Below are 17,149 nucleotides of genomic sequence, written 5' to 3'. Positions count from 1 at the left end.
ACTTGCTCTGGACTTGTGTGTGTGCGTGGTCAACCTTGGAAGCTGACACACCTAAAATGCACTTGCTCCTTTTTTTTTTTTTTTTTTTTGCTTTTGGAGACTTAAACTTTAGTTAAAAAAAAAAAAGTCCTCCCTTTTTCTGGGAGTGCCAGGGGCTGGGCAGACACCCCAGCCGGCAGCGCAGCCCGGTCCCGCCGCCAACAGCTGGGTCTACGGCGCAGGCTGCGCAGGTGCGGGGGCGCCCCGTCCGAGCGCGGAGTCAGACACGCGGCGCGGCGCGTGCGCCTCGAGCCCCAGCCGTGTCCTGCCGCCCGAGTGGACGCTGCGGGGCGGGCGCGGAGGTCCGGGAACGCGGCGCTCACGCTCCGTCGAGATGCGCGCACGGGGCCGCCGCCGCCGTGGAGTAACGGAGCGGCCGGCGCCGCCCGCGTGCAGGCAGCGTCCGGGGCACCCCCGCGGCGGGGACTGACGGGAGGGCGCAGGGGCTCCCGGAAGCGGCGGGTGGGGGAGGGAGCTAAGGGCGGGGCGGCACCGCCCACCAGCCATTCCCCGCGGAGCTGCTGGCGCCCTGCGTCCGGTCTCGCCGGCCTCCGCGACCCGGAACCCAGAGCGGGCACAGCACGCGCGTCCCGACCGCCGGGACTCCCAGGTACGTGCAGCCCGCTTCCCGGCCGGCCGACCGGCCTGCGCGGGGACGGTTGGGACGGGCAGTTGCGGCCCCGCCGCGCCGCGCCTCGGCCTCTGTGACGCACAGCGCGGCCTCCGGGACTGGGCGGGCGTCGCGGCAAGGGGGCGGGGCGAGCGCGGGTGGGCGGGGCCGGGAGGGCGGGGGAGGGGCGGAGCAACCTGGTGGGCGGAGCCGAGGAAGGCCCCGCCCCGGTCTGGAGCAAGACGCTACGGAGCAGGCGCGTCCTGCCGCCGCCGCTGCCGCTGCCGCCGCCGCCGCTCGCCCTTCTCCGGAGCCGCCGCCGCCGCCGCCGCCGCCATTTGCACAGGGACCCTGGTGACAGGGGCTCGGCGGAGGGGCGGAGGGGCGGAGGGAGGGGGGAGGGCCAGCGCAGCCCCCGAGGGCGGGAGAGAGGCCGCCGGCTCGGGCCGGGCTTCCTGTGCGACCGCGCCACCCGCGGCGGGCCCGGAGCAGCAGCAGCAGCAGCGGCGGCGGCGGCGGCGGCGGCGGGAGCAGGAGCAGGAGCAGCAGCAGCAGCAGCAGCCGCCGAGGCCGGGCGTGCGCCGAAGGCGCGGCGGCGGCGGCCCTGCGGGCTGCCGGGAGGGGCGGGGGCAGCGGCCGCCGCCGTTTGATGGATCCGAGGATCGCCTGGTTCCAGCCAGAGCAGCTCGGACCGTCCAACAGTCTGTGGATGCAGATCTGGGAGACGACCCAGGGGCTGAGGAACCTCTACTTCAACCACCACTGTCACAGCAGCGGCGGCGCGAGCGGCGGCGGCGGCGGCGGCGGGGGCAGCAGCGGCGCGGCCACAGGCGGCAGCGGCAGCGGCGGCGGCAGCCCGGGCAGCGCGGCCCCGGCCCCGGCCCCCGGCCCGGCCCCGGCCGGCATGTACCGCTCCGGGGAGCGCCTGCCGGGCGGCCACGCGCAGCCGGCGGAGCAGCGGGACTTCCTGCCCCTGGAGACGACCAACAACAACAACAACCACCACCAGCCCGCGGCCTGGGCGCGCCGGGCGGCAGCCGGCCCCTCGGCCACCCCGGCGCCCTCGGCCGCCTCGTCGCCGCACCCGGCGGCCGCCGTGCCCGCGGCCGAGCCGGCCGACCCCGCCTCGGGCAGCAGCAACAAGCGGAAGCGCGACAACAAGGCCAGCACCTACGGACTCAACTACAGCCTGCTGCAGCCGGGCGGCAGGGCCGCGGGGGCCGGCCGGGTGGACGGCGGCGGAGGCGTGTACAGCGGGACCCCGTGGAAGCGGAGGAACTACAACCAGGGAGTCGTGGGGTGAGTAGTGGCGGCCCGGCCCTTGCACACGCCCGCCGAGCGGGGGGCTGCGGGCGCGCGGGGGGGGGGGGGCGGGCGAGGCCACCCGGTCGGCTCCCTTGGGTGCTGCCGCTACCTCTGCTGCTGCTGCTGCTGCTGCGCAGGGAGCCGCCTGGCCTGCCCCGCATCCAGGTGCCATCACCCCCATCCCCCCCCAACCAGGCGTCCACACCTTCTCCGGACGTGGCCCCAGCCATCCACACACAGTCTCTGCTCGCCTCCCTTAGTCATTGACACCCTCCGCCCTCCCAACACCTTGCGCGGACTCGACTTCCCTTCTTTCTTTTCCTCCTGCGACCCCAGAGACCTTCCCGGGACTACTCAGCCTCTTTTCTTCCCCCCTCCCCCTTCCAAGATGAGGCCGCTGGCACCCCACCCCCCACCTCCCCCCACCCCCGGCGGGGCGGCGTCGCCTTCATCCTCAGCGAACACGCGGCCAGTGCAGTTCGCACTGGGGTGCAGTTAGTGCTTTGGGGTGACTCGGGACCTGGAGCTGCTTTCCTTGCCAAGAACAGAAAAATCCAGAAAGCCCCCCCCCCCCACTGGAATCTTGTCAGCCCTGAAAAGCATTGCCTGCCCTGACCCCTCCGGTCCTCCTTTTTTTTTATTTAAAGGGAAAACAAAACGAAACAAAAAAGCTCTCTGTTAGCAATGCCTTGTTCTGCGGGCAAGGGAGGAAATAGAGTGACAGTAAGTTTAGGCTGGTGGAGATGGGGAGCTTGACCTAGGCCGTGGTAGAACTTTCTAGGCGTTCATGATCCTTGGAATTTCTCCCTGTAAAGTTTGACCCTGGCAGAGAGTGGCCAGTGCTTTTTCATTCTAGAGGGGTAGCTTTATGCTAATGAGTGGGTGTTGCACCACTGGCAACTTTCTGTTTAAAGTTCAGCTGTTACAAAATGGAATCTTACCTGACCCCTAGTGAATTATGTACATAAGCAGGGACTGTTTCCAGCTAGATTTCCCTTCTGGAAGAGCTCGGGTGCTGGAATAGGTTACTGTGTCTTTTATGTGGTGAAGTATAGCCACGTAACTGTGTGTGTGTGTGTGTCTATGTGTCTGCTTGCTTAGCTTTAGTGTTGCATGAGTCTTCAAATTAATTTTCATTTTAAAACTTCGCCTTTACAGTGGAGGCTGTAACAGCCACATGAAACCACCTTGTGAAAGCTTATTTGCTCAGTTCTGCTCTGTGTAGGACAGCAGGGAGAATTCTTTGTACCTTTCAGGCCTGGCTGCACTGACTTGGTGGGTTCCATCTGCTTCTAGTGAGCTGGGGACTATTAAACTATTAAACTATGCTACTATTAAACTCCCACCTTTTGTAGAAAAACAAGTCAGCTTGAGGACTACTCAAGGTTTCACGTCCACCCTGTCCTCACTTTGTAGAGAGAAACCTCCTAGGGCTGAGTGGCTAGGCGTTAGTTAGGGCGCTCTCCATGGTCATCACATTGTAATAAAAGACTCATGGTTCTATCCTGTTAACATTTCCAAGAGGATGCATTAGCCTGTGGTTTCATGTCAAGCAAATTGATTTTTGAGGGTTCAAGTAGTTTCATTTCACGGGAATAAGCTCTAGTTAACTGTAATCACTGTCAACTGAAACCTGGAACTTTTACTGAATTGCGTTTGACTGAAGTCTATATGTCAAGCCAAGCTATGTCTGAAATCCAAAATGCTGGTTGCCTCTGCTTTTGCTAGGTTGTCCCCTCCTCTACCTGCTGTTTAACATCAAGGATACTGTAAAAGGGCCACATTTACAGTTATATAGAAGCAGGATATTTTTGTTTCTGATTCAAGTATTATATTACCCTCACAGGGATTAAGGAGAGGAATTTCCATTTCCCAGAGGGATTACTGTTTAGAAACTGGTAGTAACCCTATTTTAAAACTGCTTATTACTTCATCACACTTTCCATTCTTTTGCCTACTCCTTCAAAGGGTGTCAACAGTTAATTTTTTTTGAATTCTATCAAGCAGTTCTAAGAGTGATTTTATAAGTGTCTGAGTGCTTAAAAATTCTCATTTTGACTTGTGCTTATTTTTCAACTTCTGCGGAAGTTTTGTTATCTTTAATGCAGGTATTTAAAAATAGGAATTCAGAGTGCCACCTTCATAGTATGCCAGTCTGAAATTAGATATGGAGAAGCTTGTCACTAATACTTTTTTCTGAGTTTTCTAGGATGTGGTGGGTGGACTTTCAGCTAACAGATCAACCATTTGTGGTGGTCCCTGGCCTCTGAAATGACAGTCCAGCTAGAGTAATGAAGAGCAGAGTGAACAGTGGGTTAGAACTGTAGGACACTACACTACACTCACATCTTTTCTTCTTTCCTTCTTTATTTTATTTTAATGATAAAGATCAGACACTGCTCAGCTCTGGCTTCTTCTTCTAGCGTTTGCCCTTCTTCTGTAGCCAGTCAACAGCGTCAGGTTGAGCCTGATGTAAAGTTTCGAGACCTCCTTTGAATCTGGAGAGGTGGCAGTCGTTGACTATGTGGGTCATAGTCTGTCTGTAGCCGCAGGGCCAGTTCGGGTCGTCTCTGGCTCCCCAGCAATGGAACATAGCGGTGCACCGGCCATGGCCTGTTAGGGCTTATGGTGACTGTTGATGTTGGTACCTCAGAGCCTCAGGCACTGAGTCTTTTGCATAACCATTCTGCTGTCTTCCCAGCACTCTCACATCTCTTCTGTGTTCTCTGCTTCAGCCAAGCTGGTGACTTACTCTCTAGACAGGCAAGATATATTGATAATTCCCCAAATCTGGTCTTTTCCTGTACCTAAGTTCTCACTTTTGTTGTTGTTGTTGTTGTTGTTGTTGTCCCTCATCAAAATTATTAAAGTATGAGATTTATGCTCTTGATGTTGATACATCAGTTACATTTAATTTTCTTTTTATATGTATGTTTCCTGTTAGCTCATAGGTTACTAGGTAAGGTAGAAATCTCTTAAATATAGAATAAGATATTTGAAAAAAGAATAAGATATATGGATTTCATTCTGGAGTCTTGGAACTAAACTTATCTAAGTTCACCAGCAGACCCTTCTTCCCCAGGGAATTAGTTCACTTTCTTTTTCTTCCTCTGCTCCTTCCCCTCCTCCTTCTCTTTAATGTTGCTTCTGCTTTCTGCTTCTTGGGATTTGTTCTCTTCTAAGACTGGCGATGGTGTGGGATGCAGTTCACCTGCTCCTTCTGGTTGTCCGTGAAAATGAGCAATAAGCCCTTTCCTTTTCAAAGATCTAGTTGTTGATCACCACGGAGAAATGAGAGAGAGCAAGGAGCACACATGAGAAACTTATGGGCATTCAGAGTTCTTGGTTCTGAACCCTTGCTGATAGGAGCTTCTTGTGGCAGGTGCTTGTACAAGCTCATGAGGATAACTTAGTATTGCCAGATATGTACGCATTCCCCTCTCCAAAGATTTGGATAATTGTTAAAAATAGTGTTTTGTGGTATGACTTCAACTGTAGGATCTCAATCAAATCCTGTTGGGTGTCCTAGGAGGTGATTCAGTGGAGCAGGACTTGCAGCATAAGGTCCTGCGTTTTATCCCTGACCCTGCGTATTCTGTAGTGATAATCTGATTCACTCTTTCCCCCTCTGATTACTGAGTACTTAAATATATTAAAAAAATAGAAAATTCTCTTGGGAAACTTGGGAGTAAGAAATGACTTGGGCAGGCGGTGGCGCATTAGGTTAAGTGCACGTTACCATGCACAGGGCCCTGGGTTGAAGCCCTTGGTCCCCATCTGCAGGGGGAGAAGCTTCACAAGTGGTGAAGCAGTGCTGCAGGTGTGTCTCTGCCTCTTTCACCTTTATTCCCCTTCCCTCTCAATTTCTCTCTGCTCTATCAAATTAATAAATTATATATAATATATAATTTCTAGGGTCTAGGCAGTGGCACACCTGGTTGAAGACACACATTATGTACACAAGGACTTAGGTTTAAACCTCCAGTCCCCACCTGCAGGAGGGCTATTTCACAGGTGGTGAAACAGTGCTATAGGTATGTCTCTTTCTCCATCTCTATCTCCCCCTTTCCTCTCAATGTCTCTCTGTCTCTATCCCAAATATATAAGTAAAAATATTTAAAGGAAAATTAAAAAAAAAAAGAAATGATTTCTCAAACTAGGATGATAGTTATAAAAATGGGAAAGAATGAATGAGAGAGGCAGGTACTGGAGGGTAAGGGTGGAAAGGGTCTCTGACTCTCAGTAAATTTCATCATCACACCACAGCTTTGAATTGGAGTGAGTGGGGGCAATGTGGGTATCACTACTGGAAAGAAGAGGACTGGTGCTTTGGATCCAAAGACATGATGATGGTTTGGGTAGGTCTGCCTAGTAGGGAGTTGAAATGTGGGAGCTGAGGTGCAGGCCTCCGCACTGCAGTGGTCAGTGCCCTTCCTTACATACCTTGCACACTGTATCACAGTGAGCCCAAGATGCTGACTCCTCTTCAGCAGTGCCTCTGCCTGTTTGTTTCTACACAGTGTAGTTGATGGGGGATCAGTGCAGGTGCTGGGCTCCAGAGCAGTCAGGTGGACAGATCAACATGAGTTGAGCATGAAAGAATTTAGAGACCTTAAAAGCGGTTTCCTCTAAGTTGAATTTCTGTGCTTTTGCAAGTATAGCCAGCAGTCATCTTTTAGTGAACCTTCTGGTTAGTGAGTGCTAACAGTGTAGGTTCTAACCAGGGTAGTTCATTGCTGGAGAGTTTCCCAGCAGCCTAGTCTAAAGTGTGTGCTTAACTAGTTGCCTTAATGTTTCTAGTACCCTGTGTGTGTTCAGCTAGTGGCCATAATGTTATAAGTCATCTTCAACACAGAAACTGTGAACCAGTGAACACTCTAGAGTCATTGCCTGAGTCATTGGCATTTCAAAGTGTGGAATCTTGCTCACTGTCCCCTCTGCATGCCCCCCTCCCCCCAAGATTTTAGCTGTTGAAAGACAAAAGGAAACAGTGAGTGAATGGAACTTTTTGGAGTCTATCCTGTGATCCCACAGAAAGTTCAGAACATTGCAGGAAAGAAAGGATGGGAGTGGGGATATAGTACAGTCTCCACAGGGGGGAAGGTTATAGAACATTATGTTCTCAAGGTGCCAGATGGCCTCACAACTTCTTCCATAAACTCCTGCCAATCAGTACTAGAGGTACACTTTACAAAGATGTATAGGAATGAAATTCTAGGGCTCCCTTGCTATTGTCAGACGGTTGTGGTTAGGTAGTCTAATGCTTGGTGGATGGAACTGAGGAAAATTTAAGTCAGTTTTTTCTTTGAGAGTAGAAAAATCAAGTTGTTGCATGAATTTTACTCAGCTTTTGATTTGTTCTATTGAATCTGCTAAAGTAACATTGAGTGGAGGAAACTGTTTCAGGGTTATACCTACTGTACTATTGACCACTCTAAACACATAGGTAAAGATCAATCTTAACTATATAGGTCAGAGTGGATGCTTACTTGAGGAATTCAGCCCCTTTTCTGCTCTGGTTTATGGTGGTGTGGGGTATTGAACCTGGGACTTTGGAGCCTCAGGCACGAGAGTCCCTTTGCATGACTATAATGCTATCTACCTCCAACCTCAGGCCCAGTTTTCAGCGACTGGAGATTTCTGTCTGCCCTTTCTCATAGAACTGACCAGACACTCAGAACCTGCTTGATGAATCCAGAGGGGTGCCAACAGAATGTTCTTTCTACCTCTGAGAATATTTGTTAGGGATTCAGTTACTGCAGAACACCACAGAGACTTCAGATTCACTTTGACCAGCTTTAATATGATGTTGAATTACTATTTTTTTTTCCTAAGAGGATGTTGAAGTTGAGGATGACCATGAGTCAGACTTTTCGTTAACTAGTACCCAAACAGCAGGTGGTAGACATTTCTTTCATCATATAAGTTTTTTGATGCTAAAGGATATTGGGTCATACAGAGATCTGAGTTAAAGGTTTGGTGGAGTGAATGTGGAGTGTTTCACGTTGTACATTGGCTGCTTGCTCAGCTGAACAGTTTTCAAGTCTGAAAAAAAATGTTTACCATGTGCATACAAGATTTCATGTAGTATCTGGTAAATAAAACCAGAATTCTAGCTCCCATTATGCTTTCTCCTGAAATAATTTGGCGTGTTTGTCTTTCCTTCTTTCTGTCTTTTCTTTCTTCCTTTTTTTTTTTTTGTAGGTGGGGTGGGGCAGAAGTGCATGTTGGAATACTTTTTTTTTAATCTTTATTTATTCCCTTTTGTTGCCCTTATTGTTTTATTGTTGTAATTATTATTGTTGTTATTGATGTCGTCATTGTTGGATAGGACAGAGAGAAATGGAGAGAGGAGGGGAAGACAGAAAGGGGGAGAGAAAGATAGACACCTGCAGACCTGTTTCACCTCCTGTGAAGTGAGTCCCCTACTGGTGGGGAGCCAGGGGCTCGAATGGAACCGGCATCTTTAAGCGGGTCCTTGCGCTTTGCGCCACATGTGCTTAACCTGCTGTGCTAGCGCCCCACTCCCCATGTTGGAATACTTTGAGTAGTATGTTGAGGCCTCTGTTTCAAACTAGTTGATTTAATGAAACTACTCAATAAAAATATTCAAGGTAGGGAGTCCAGCGGTAGCTCAGCGGCTTAAGCACAGCAAAGCGCAAGGACCAGGATAAGGATCCTGGTTCGAGCTCCGGCTCCCCACCTGCAGGGGAGTCGCTTCACAGGCGGTGAAGCAAGTCTGCAGGTGTCTTTCTCTCCCCCTCTCTGTCTTCCCCTCCTCTCTCCATTTCTCTCTGTCCTATCTGACAATGACGACATCAATAACAACAATTACAACAACAATAAAAAAAAGGCAACAAAAGGGAAAATAAACATTAAAAAAAATAAAAAAAAATATTCAAGGTAGACTTTTTTTTTTAAAGTATGTTCCGAGTGCTATGTAAAATCTTTTCAGAGAGGATAGGGTTCTTGCCTTGGTGCCTGGGGTTCTGGAGCCCTGCTATCACATGGGGATTGCCGTTTTACTAGAGGGATCTATGGTGTTGTGTCTTTCCCTTCCTGTTTCTCTGAATGAAAAAGTGGCCCTGGAGTGGTGAAATCATGCATGTGCAAGGCCCTGACTCTGGAAAAAAAAAATGTTTGCTAAGACTTTTTTTTTTTTTATGATTTATTTAATGCTGTGTTGGAGGTCAGACTCATGGTCTTACCATGTGCTCTGCTGAGCCACTTCCTTCACCCAGTTTGCTGAGTCAAACAAACACGAGTGAGCTGTGGAGTTCTGACTTTCCCTTTGCTGGTCTAATATGTTTCTGGGGATCGAATCCTCATCCTCACTCTTGCAAGGCAGGGAGGGGCTCTGCTACTGAGCCACTTCCCTGACCTTACCTTTTTTTCCCTTAACTTTCCTTCTGACAGACAGAGGCAGAAAGCATGGGGGGTGGGGGAGGGGATCACAGCGCCCAAGCCCCCTTCAGTGTGGTGGGGGCTGGGCTTGAACCTGGGTTTCATACATGATGAAGCAGCACATTTTCCAAATTTCTAACTTTTTATTTTGAAATATAGTCCATCCATAGTGTGGATGGACTACAGTTGGTTTAATGATTCACCCCCTTGAAGGACATTTTAGAGGTTGTTTCCAGTTTTTAGCTATTAGAAATAAAACTACTATTTGTGTGCATGATGTTTTTAATAATACTTTTAAAGTATTTGATTTATTGGGTAGAGATAGAAAGTGAAAGTGGGGGTGGTCTGGGAGGTGGTACAGTGGATAAAGCATTGGATTCTCAAGCATGAGGTCCCGAGTTCAATCCCCAGCAGCACATGTACCAGAGTAATGTCTGATTCTTTCTCTCTCCTCTTGTCTTTCTCATTAATAAATAAATAAATTCTAAAAAAAAAAAAGTGAAAAAAGTGGGAGGGAAGAGGGAGAAAAAGAGACAATGAAGCATTGTTTCACTGCTTGTGACCCCCCCCCCCCAAGTGTGAACTGGGGGCTTGAACTCATGTCCTTGCACATTATAATGTATACACTGGATTGAGTGCACTACCACTATGCCCTGGTGTGCATATTTTTACGTTAATGGTTTGTGTTTATGGTTTTTGTTTTGTGGGGGGTAAGTGCTCTAAAGTGCTGGATCATGCAGGTACGTGTGTGATTAGTTGTTTTAAAAGAAATTGCTGAAATATTTTTCTGGTGTGGTTGGGTCAAGTTACAGTCCTGTCCGCAGTGCATTCAAGATCTAGTTCTTCTGCATCCTAGCTAGCATTTGATGTTGTGGTTTTTGTTTTAGTGGTCTTGATAGCTATAGTGCTGTTCATTGTGCTGTAATCTCATTAACCTCATATATAACCCCAGGTTGAAATTAATTTTAACTTTACTTTTTCTTTAAAAAAACATCTGAACTGTTTTTGAGAATTTCCACAATTAAGTCTCTAGTAAAATTATGACTTGAAATGGCCTCCATATCCTTCCTTTCTTTCTGTCTTTATTTCTTTCTAATTGCCATCGGGGTTATCTTTGGGGTTCTTTTCCTGCACAATGCACCCACTGATCCCAGCAGCTTAATAATAATAATATAATAATAAATAGAGAGAGAGAGAGAACTAGGACATCATTCTGGCACATATAATGCCAAGGACTGAACTCAGAACCTTATGCTGAGAACCCAATGCCACAGAGCCATGGCTCTCCCACACAGTGCAAGGCTCAAACCTGAGCAGCTCACATAATAAGGCACACTGGACCAGGTGAGTGCTCTCTCTCTGGCCTTTTTTTTTCTGTCTGTATTTATCTTTCCATGATTTTTAGAAAATAAAAATAATATCTGTCTCATCCTAGTTTCTGAGGGGAAAGTAAAAACCACACACACAGGGGGCCGTAGCACACCAGGCATCACTCTCAGTAGCCATCCCCCCCATCTTATTATTTGATAGGACAGAAATTGAGAGAGGAAGGGGGGAGAGAGAGAGAGAGAGAGGAAGACAGACGCCTGTACACCTGCTTCACTGCTCATGAAGTGTCTCCTCTGCAGGTGGGGAGTGGGGGCTCGGACCCAGGTCCTTGTGAACACCACTGACAGGCCCTTCTATATTAGTTTTTTTTTTAAAAAACTTTTTATAAAGATTTCTTTCTTTATTTATTGGATAGAGAGCCAGAATTCAAGAGGGAATGGGGAGAGAGAGACACACACCTGCAACACTGCTTCACCACTTGCAAAGCTTTCCCCCTACAGGTGAGGATCAGGAGCTTGAACCTAAGCCCTTGCACATTGTAATGTGTACGCTCAATCAGGTGCGCCACTGCTGGCCCCTCAATATTAGTTCTTAATATTCATACCTTTAGGCATACCTTTAACTTGACTTTTGTTGGCTACTATGTGTAGACATGATGTTTTCTACATTGAGTATACTTGGACTTATTTTATTAACCCTCTATTGGACTCTAGTCTGTTTTCATTCTTAGGTTGTCATTTTATTGGTGAACTGTAGGAGTTCTTCATATCAAAGTATTTATTATTAGTTATGGATCCTAGACTCTTACTGGCTAGATCTATAACTGCCCGAGTGGTTTTTACTGTATTGATAATGTTGTCTTCCTGTTGCTTCTCTTTGAAGCACAAGGTCTGCTTGCTTTCTAGATTTACTTTTTGTGGTTTATGCTTTAGGTGTCATGTCTTAAAAAATCCAAGATCATGAAAATTTAAACCTCTGTTTCTTAAGAGTTTTCTCTTACATATTTAGCTATTTGGTCCATTATGACATCTGTCTTCCTTCCTCTCTTTCTTTGTTTTTTTCTTTCTTTCTTTTTTTTTTTTTTTTTGGTCTATGCTACCACATAAAGATCCAACTTTATTTTCCCTTTAAAAATATTTGTTTACTTAGTGAGACCAGAACATTGCTCTGGCATATGAGGTGCCAGGAATGGAACTTGGGACCTTCTGCATGGAAGTCCTGTGCTCACACACCTGTCTAAAGTTTCATCCTTTTGCCTGTGGATATCCAGTTGTCTCAACATAATTTGTTAAAAGACTGTCTATTGAATTGTCTTATCACATAATCATTAAACTATTTTTATTAGTGATTTATGAGAGAGTAGCTTACAGGGGTACAGTTCCATATCATATCCACTACCACCCCCCCCACCATCATAGTTCTCACAAAATCTGAGAGAGAGTTTACTAATTAAAAAAATTTTTTTTTCCCCTAAGTTCATGTTCTTTGTCTATATTCCACTTCTAAATGAAACCATCTGGTCTTTTACTTCCTTACTTCACTAAGCATGATCACCTCCAATTCCATCCATTATGTCTCAAAGGACACATGTCATCATTTTTTAAAAATCATTTTTAATTTGATAGAGAAATTGAGAGGGTAGGGTAGATAGAGGGATGGACAGACACACATGCACATGCACACGCATACGCACAGCAGTGCTTTACCACTCATGAAGCTTCTCCCCTGCAGATGGGGACTGTGGGCTTGAACTGAGGTCCTTGGTGACATATGTGCTCACCAGATGTACCACCTCCTGGCCCCCATATCTTATCTTTTTTTAATTGCTTAACCAGGTGTACCACCACCTGTCCCCCCCCCCATTTTAAGGTAGTGGGTGAGAGACAAAAAGGGGAGAGAGACACCACAGCACTTTGTCACTATTCAGGAACCTTCCCCTTTGTGGGGTGCTCCAAGTGTACACTCTCCCAGGTGAGCTATCTCCCAGTGCCTGATTTCTACCTCTTACTGTGAAGCTATGGGGGGGGGGTTTGCATATACTGTATGTGATATAGTTACACCTTTTTGGTGGTATCAGGGCTTCTGACTTAATTGATGCTAGTGCTGCCAGGCCAGCATCTCTATTCTCTCTATTCTGGCCAGAAAGGAAGAGGCATCACAGCACCTTTCCACTCGCTGTGGAGCTTCGTTTGGTGCCAGTGCTTCGGTGCCCCCTTGTGTCGCCAGGGCTTAGGTTTAGGGCCTTGTGTTTGGTAAGGCATGTGCCCTTCCTCATGAGCCATCTCCCAGCACCTGCCTGTTACTCTTTAATGCTGTATAGTGTTTCATTATATGTCTTTGTCACCACATGTCTGTCCGCTCTTCTGTGGTCTAAAGTCTTTAAACATGTCCTCTGTTTCAGGTTTTATTTCCCTTGTTGACTTTTCCATTGATCTCTGAACTGACCGGTGTGTTGTTTTGGTTAGATAATTAACTGCTGGGTAAAACTGTCTGCTAGCCTTTCTGTGGAGAGTAAAACCAGGGCTGAGGAGCTAGTGGCACAAGTGGTGCATGCTGAAGGCACCAGAGGCCCCATGTTTAATCTCTGGCCCTGCCATAAGCCTGAGTTGCACAGTACTGTTGATGGAGGGAAGCAAGCCAACACCAATCAACAAACAGCAACAACAGTCAGACATTCCCTGCTGGGGACTGGAAGATGGCTTACCCTGTACAGTTCACACTACCGTGCACGAGTTCCTGAGTTGAGCCCTTGTCACCATACAGGGACACCTGCACCCATGGATGGGGGAGGAGGCTTCATAATTGGTAGAACAGTGCTGTGGGCTCTCTCCTCTGTCTGTTTCTCCCCCTCTTGTCTCCTTTCCCCTCTCTGTCTCTCACCCTGTATCAGAAAACAATGAGTCTACCAGGAGTGGTGGGATTCATGTGGACACAAGTCCCCAAAATAACCCTAGAAGAAAAAAAAAATTCTTTGCCTTTAGGAAATTATGGTCTGGTTAGATAGACAGTCATAAGGTGGCTGCTTGTACTAGTGAGGTAAGAACAGATTGAATAGTGATGTTAGGATGTTCACTAATATTCAGAAAGATCGGCTACAGTGTGGAAGGTTGGAAAGGAAAAACTTAGTGTAAAATGATAAGCCGTAGTTGAAGCAGAAGATGAACAGAATCTATTTTGATGGTTGAACACTCAAATTTTGAGATCTAACACATCCAAGTACAGAGAGGAGAGATACCCCAGCATTGCTTCTTTGTTCATGAAGCTTCTCCTTGATACTATGCATGGATGGTGTTCTCATGTGGTTATTGCTCATGGCAAAGTGAGCACACCATCAGGTGAGCTGTCTCCTGGTCCCTTTCTTAAAACTTTTATTGTAGAAAGTTTTTTTTTTTGTAATATTTATTTATCCTCTTTTGTTGCCCTTGTTTTATTGTTGTAGTTTTTATTGTTATTGATGTCGTCATTGTTAGATAGGACAGAGAGAAATGGAAAGAGGAGGGGAAGACAGAGGGGGAGAAAGATAGACACCTGCAGACTTGCTTCATCGCTAGTGAAGCGACTCCCTTGCAGGTGGGGAACCAGGGCTCCAACTAGGATCCTTACGCCAGTCCTTGCACTTTGTGCCACTTGCACTTAACCCGCTGCACTATCACCCGGACTCCCTATTGTAGTAAGTTTTACAAACGTAATACAGAAATAGAATAGAATGTTGAACTTCATTGTGTTCATCATGCCATTCTTATGCCTTCTACTCATTTAACTTGGACCTCAAGTTTATTTCATCTGTACGCTAGTTCATTAGCACACCACATTTATTTTGAAGCAAATGCAAGGTGTTGCAGCATCTCATATAAATACTTCTGTATATCTTATACAAGTTTTTATTAATATTTTATAAAATTTTATATATATTTCTGGATAAAGACTTAAAGAGAGACAATAATAATATCATTACACTAACCACATTAACAATAATTCCTTAGCTCCACCAATCATCCAGTGTTCATATTTTCCTTGTTGTCCCATAGTTATTTTATTATTTATTTATTACTGATAGAGAACCAGAGCGTCACTCTGACACACGCAGTGCTGAGGTCCAGCCTCTGCGGAACTGGAGGAAGCTTTGGTGCTGTGGTCACTTTCACTCCCTGTCTCTGTTTATCAGAAAAAGACCTGCCAGTGGCAGGCATAATGGTTATGCAAAAGACGTTCATGCCTTAGGCAACAAAGGTCCCAGGTTCAATTTGCAGTATCACCATAAACCAGAGCTGAGGGAGAGAGAGAGCGCAGTAAAGTTACGGTGAAAGGGAAGAGGAGAGAAAAAGAAGCCTGGAAGCAAAGTTAGGTCATATTCTATACAGAGACCATTGCTTTGTACAGCCACTACTCCTTTGCTACACAGTCTTTATATGTAAATAGTAACTTTTAAAATAAGTACCGATTTGAGGGGGGGGTTTGATCACCTGACAGACAGATTTACACACACCACCCGACCCCCCAGGAATCCCACCCGTAATCCAGTACTATTACATTAGCCTGAGGGCAGCAATGACTCACACTACACTACAGTTAGAGAATATTGCACAAGAGGAAGAAACAAAATTCAAGTTTAATTCCAAGGAAAACGTATGTGTTGCTCCTAGTTGCCGAATTAGACCTGTGAAGACTCTGTGTGCTGAGCTCGGTCAGGTCACTAAGTGCATCACGGTTTTGCTCAGCTGCCACTCACTGAACACAAACACCAGCTATGGCATGGGCAAAGGGCTCCCTGCACAGTCAAACACAATGCACGGTGATTCCAGGAGAGAATCCACTTGCACTTTGCACAAGCTGGCCCAACAGAGCTCACCTCACCTCTCTTCATTTAGGGATGACAGTTCACTGACAGGGCCAGTTAGAAGCCACACTCCTATTCTCATTCTTGTCCCATGCTCCCTCTGAAAACTTGCTTTCAATTATACTCAAGTGTCAACAATTGTACTGTAAACCATCTGGTACTGCAGGCCTTTGCACAAGAACTCAAGTTCAAGTCTCGGTCCCCACCTGCAGGGCAGGGGGGAAGAAGATTCATGAGCAGTGAAGGAGTACTGCAGGTGTCTCTTTCTATCTCCCCTTCCCTAGTTCTGTCTTTATCCAATAAATAAATAAATAAATAAATAAGCACAAGCTGCTCTTTCAGGACAGTCCAGCAGCTATGAAGGGAAAGTTCCTTCCAAGGAGTACTCCAGCAACAACTGATAAAAGGATATTCTTTTACTCAAACAAATACAGTGTCACAAATCTATAATTCTAATAATGACACAACAAATACAGGTGATGGTCATTAATGGCTACTAGTATCACAAAGAGAAACACAACCAGACACTATGTGTCTTCTAGAAGTACATAAGTACATACTATCAACTACAAAGTGTTTTTGCAAAAAAAAAAGATATATATATATATATATATATATATATATATATATACACACACACACACACATATACACATACTGAAACAGGACTCTGTGTAAGGATCCTGGTTCGAGCCCCCCGGCTTCCTACCTGCAGGGGAGTCACTTCAAAGCTGTTGGAGCAGGTCTGCAGGTGTCTATCTTTCTCTCCCCCTCTCTGCCTTCCCCTCCTCTCTCCATTTTTCTCTCTACAACAACAACAACAAAAAGGCAACAAAAGAGAAAAAAAAAGGGCAGGAAAAGCTGAAAGGTATAGACTGAAAGTTAAAAAACTGAAAGTTATAGAACCTGGGTCATGTACATGGATGGCAAAGCAGTAAATTATTCTGGTGAGCTATTTTGCCCCCCCCCCCCTTTTTTTTCCTCCTTAAATCTGGGACTGAGAAATGAACCCATACACATGCATGCACCTAGTGACCTGAGCGAGCTCAGCACAGAGTCGTCACAGGTCTAATTCGGCAGCTAAGAGCAACACATACTTTGCTAGGGCCATACACATGCATGGTACTTCTAAGCAACCTCCTGGGGCCAGTTTTCTCATTCTTTAAAGAGAGAACAGAGGGAGAGAGTGAGTAAGGAGAGACCACAATACTGATCCACCATCCAGGGAGCTCCCAGGTGCTGTTCCATGTGCTTCATGTAGTGAAGAGTCTTGCACCCAGGACCCGATACATAGGAAGGTATGTGTATACTATCTCCTTTTTCTTCTTCCTCTTCCGTTTCCTTTCTAGTCTACTGCCCAGCTCTGACTTAGTGCTGGGACCTCTGAACCTCGGGTATGAAAGTCTGTTGTATAAACCTCTTAGCTATCTCCCCCGCCCTGGTTCCAGCATTCTTCAGAGTTAGTGATAGAACCTTCTAGAAAAGTCAGTAAGCAAAGCTGTCTTACTTATTTTTTTAATCAATTATTATTTATTTTTACCAATACATTGCTCAGATCTGGCTTATAGTGGTGCTGGGCCTTGAACTAGGACTTTAGACCCTTAAGCACAAAGGTCTTTTTGCCT

At 46.9% G+C, this 17,149-nt stretch overlaps 1 protein-coding gene across 4 annotated transcripts in view; it reads left to right on the top strand.

Annotated features, from left to right (window-relative positions):
• Positions 1 to 522: 522 nt before the first annotated feature.
• TENT4B (terminal nucleotidyltransferase 4B) overlaps positions 523 to 17,149 on the top strand; it is a 77,350-nt gene continuing 60,723 nt past the window's right edge. For 2 of the 4 annotated variants that reach the window (XM_060185583.1, XM_060185584.1), the window contains exon 1: positions 1,214 to 1,948. In XM_060185583.1, the coding sequence (XP_060041566.1) occupies positions 1,299 to 1,948 (650 nt within the window). In that variant the 5' untranslated portion in view covers positions 1,214 to 1,298. Of the gene's footprint in view, positions 650 to 1,213; positions 1,949 to 17,149 lie in introns of those variants that run through there. The other 2 variants (XM_060185585.1, XM_007538432.2) reach the window with 2 other exon arrangements.

This window comes from Erinaceus europaeus, chromosome 2 (genome assembly GCF_950295315.1).
Source record: "Erinaceus europaeus chromosome 2, mEriEur2.1, whole genome shotgun sequence".
Classification (NCBI taxonomy): domain Eukaryota; kingdom Metazoa; phylum Chordata; class Mammalia; order Eulipotyphla; family Erinaceidae; genus Erinaceus; species Erinaceus europaeus.
Note: the sequence above shows the minus strand (reverse complement) of the source record. Positions and strands in the feature narration are given on the sequence as shown.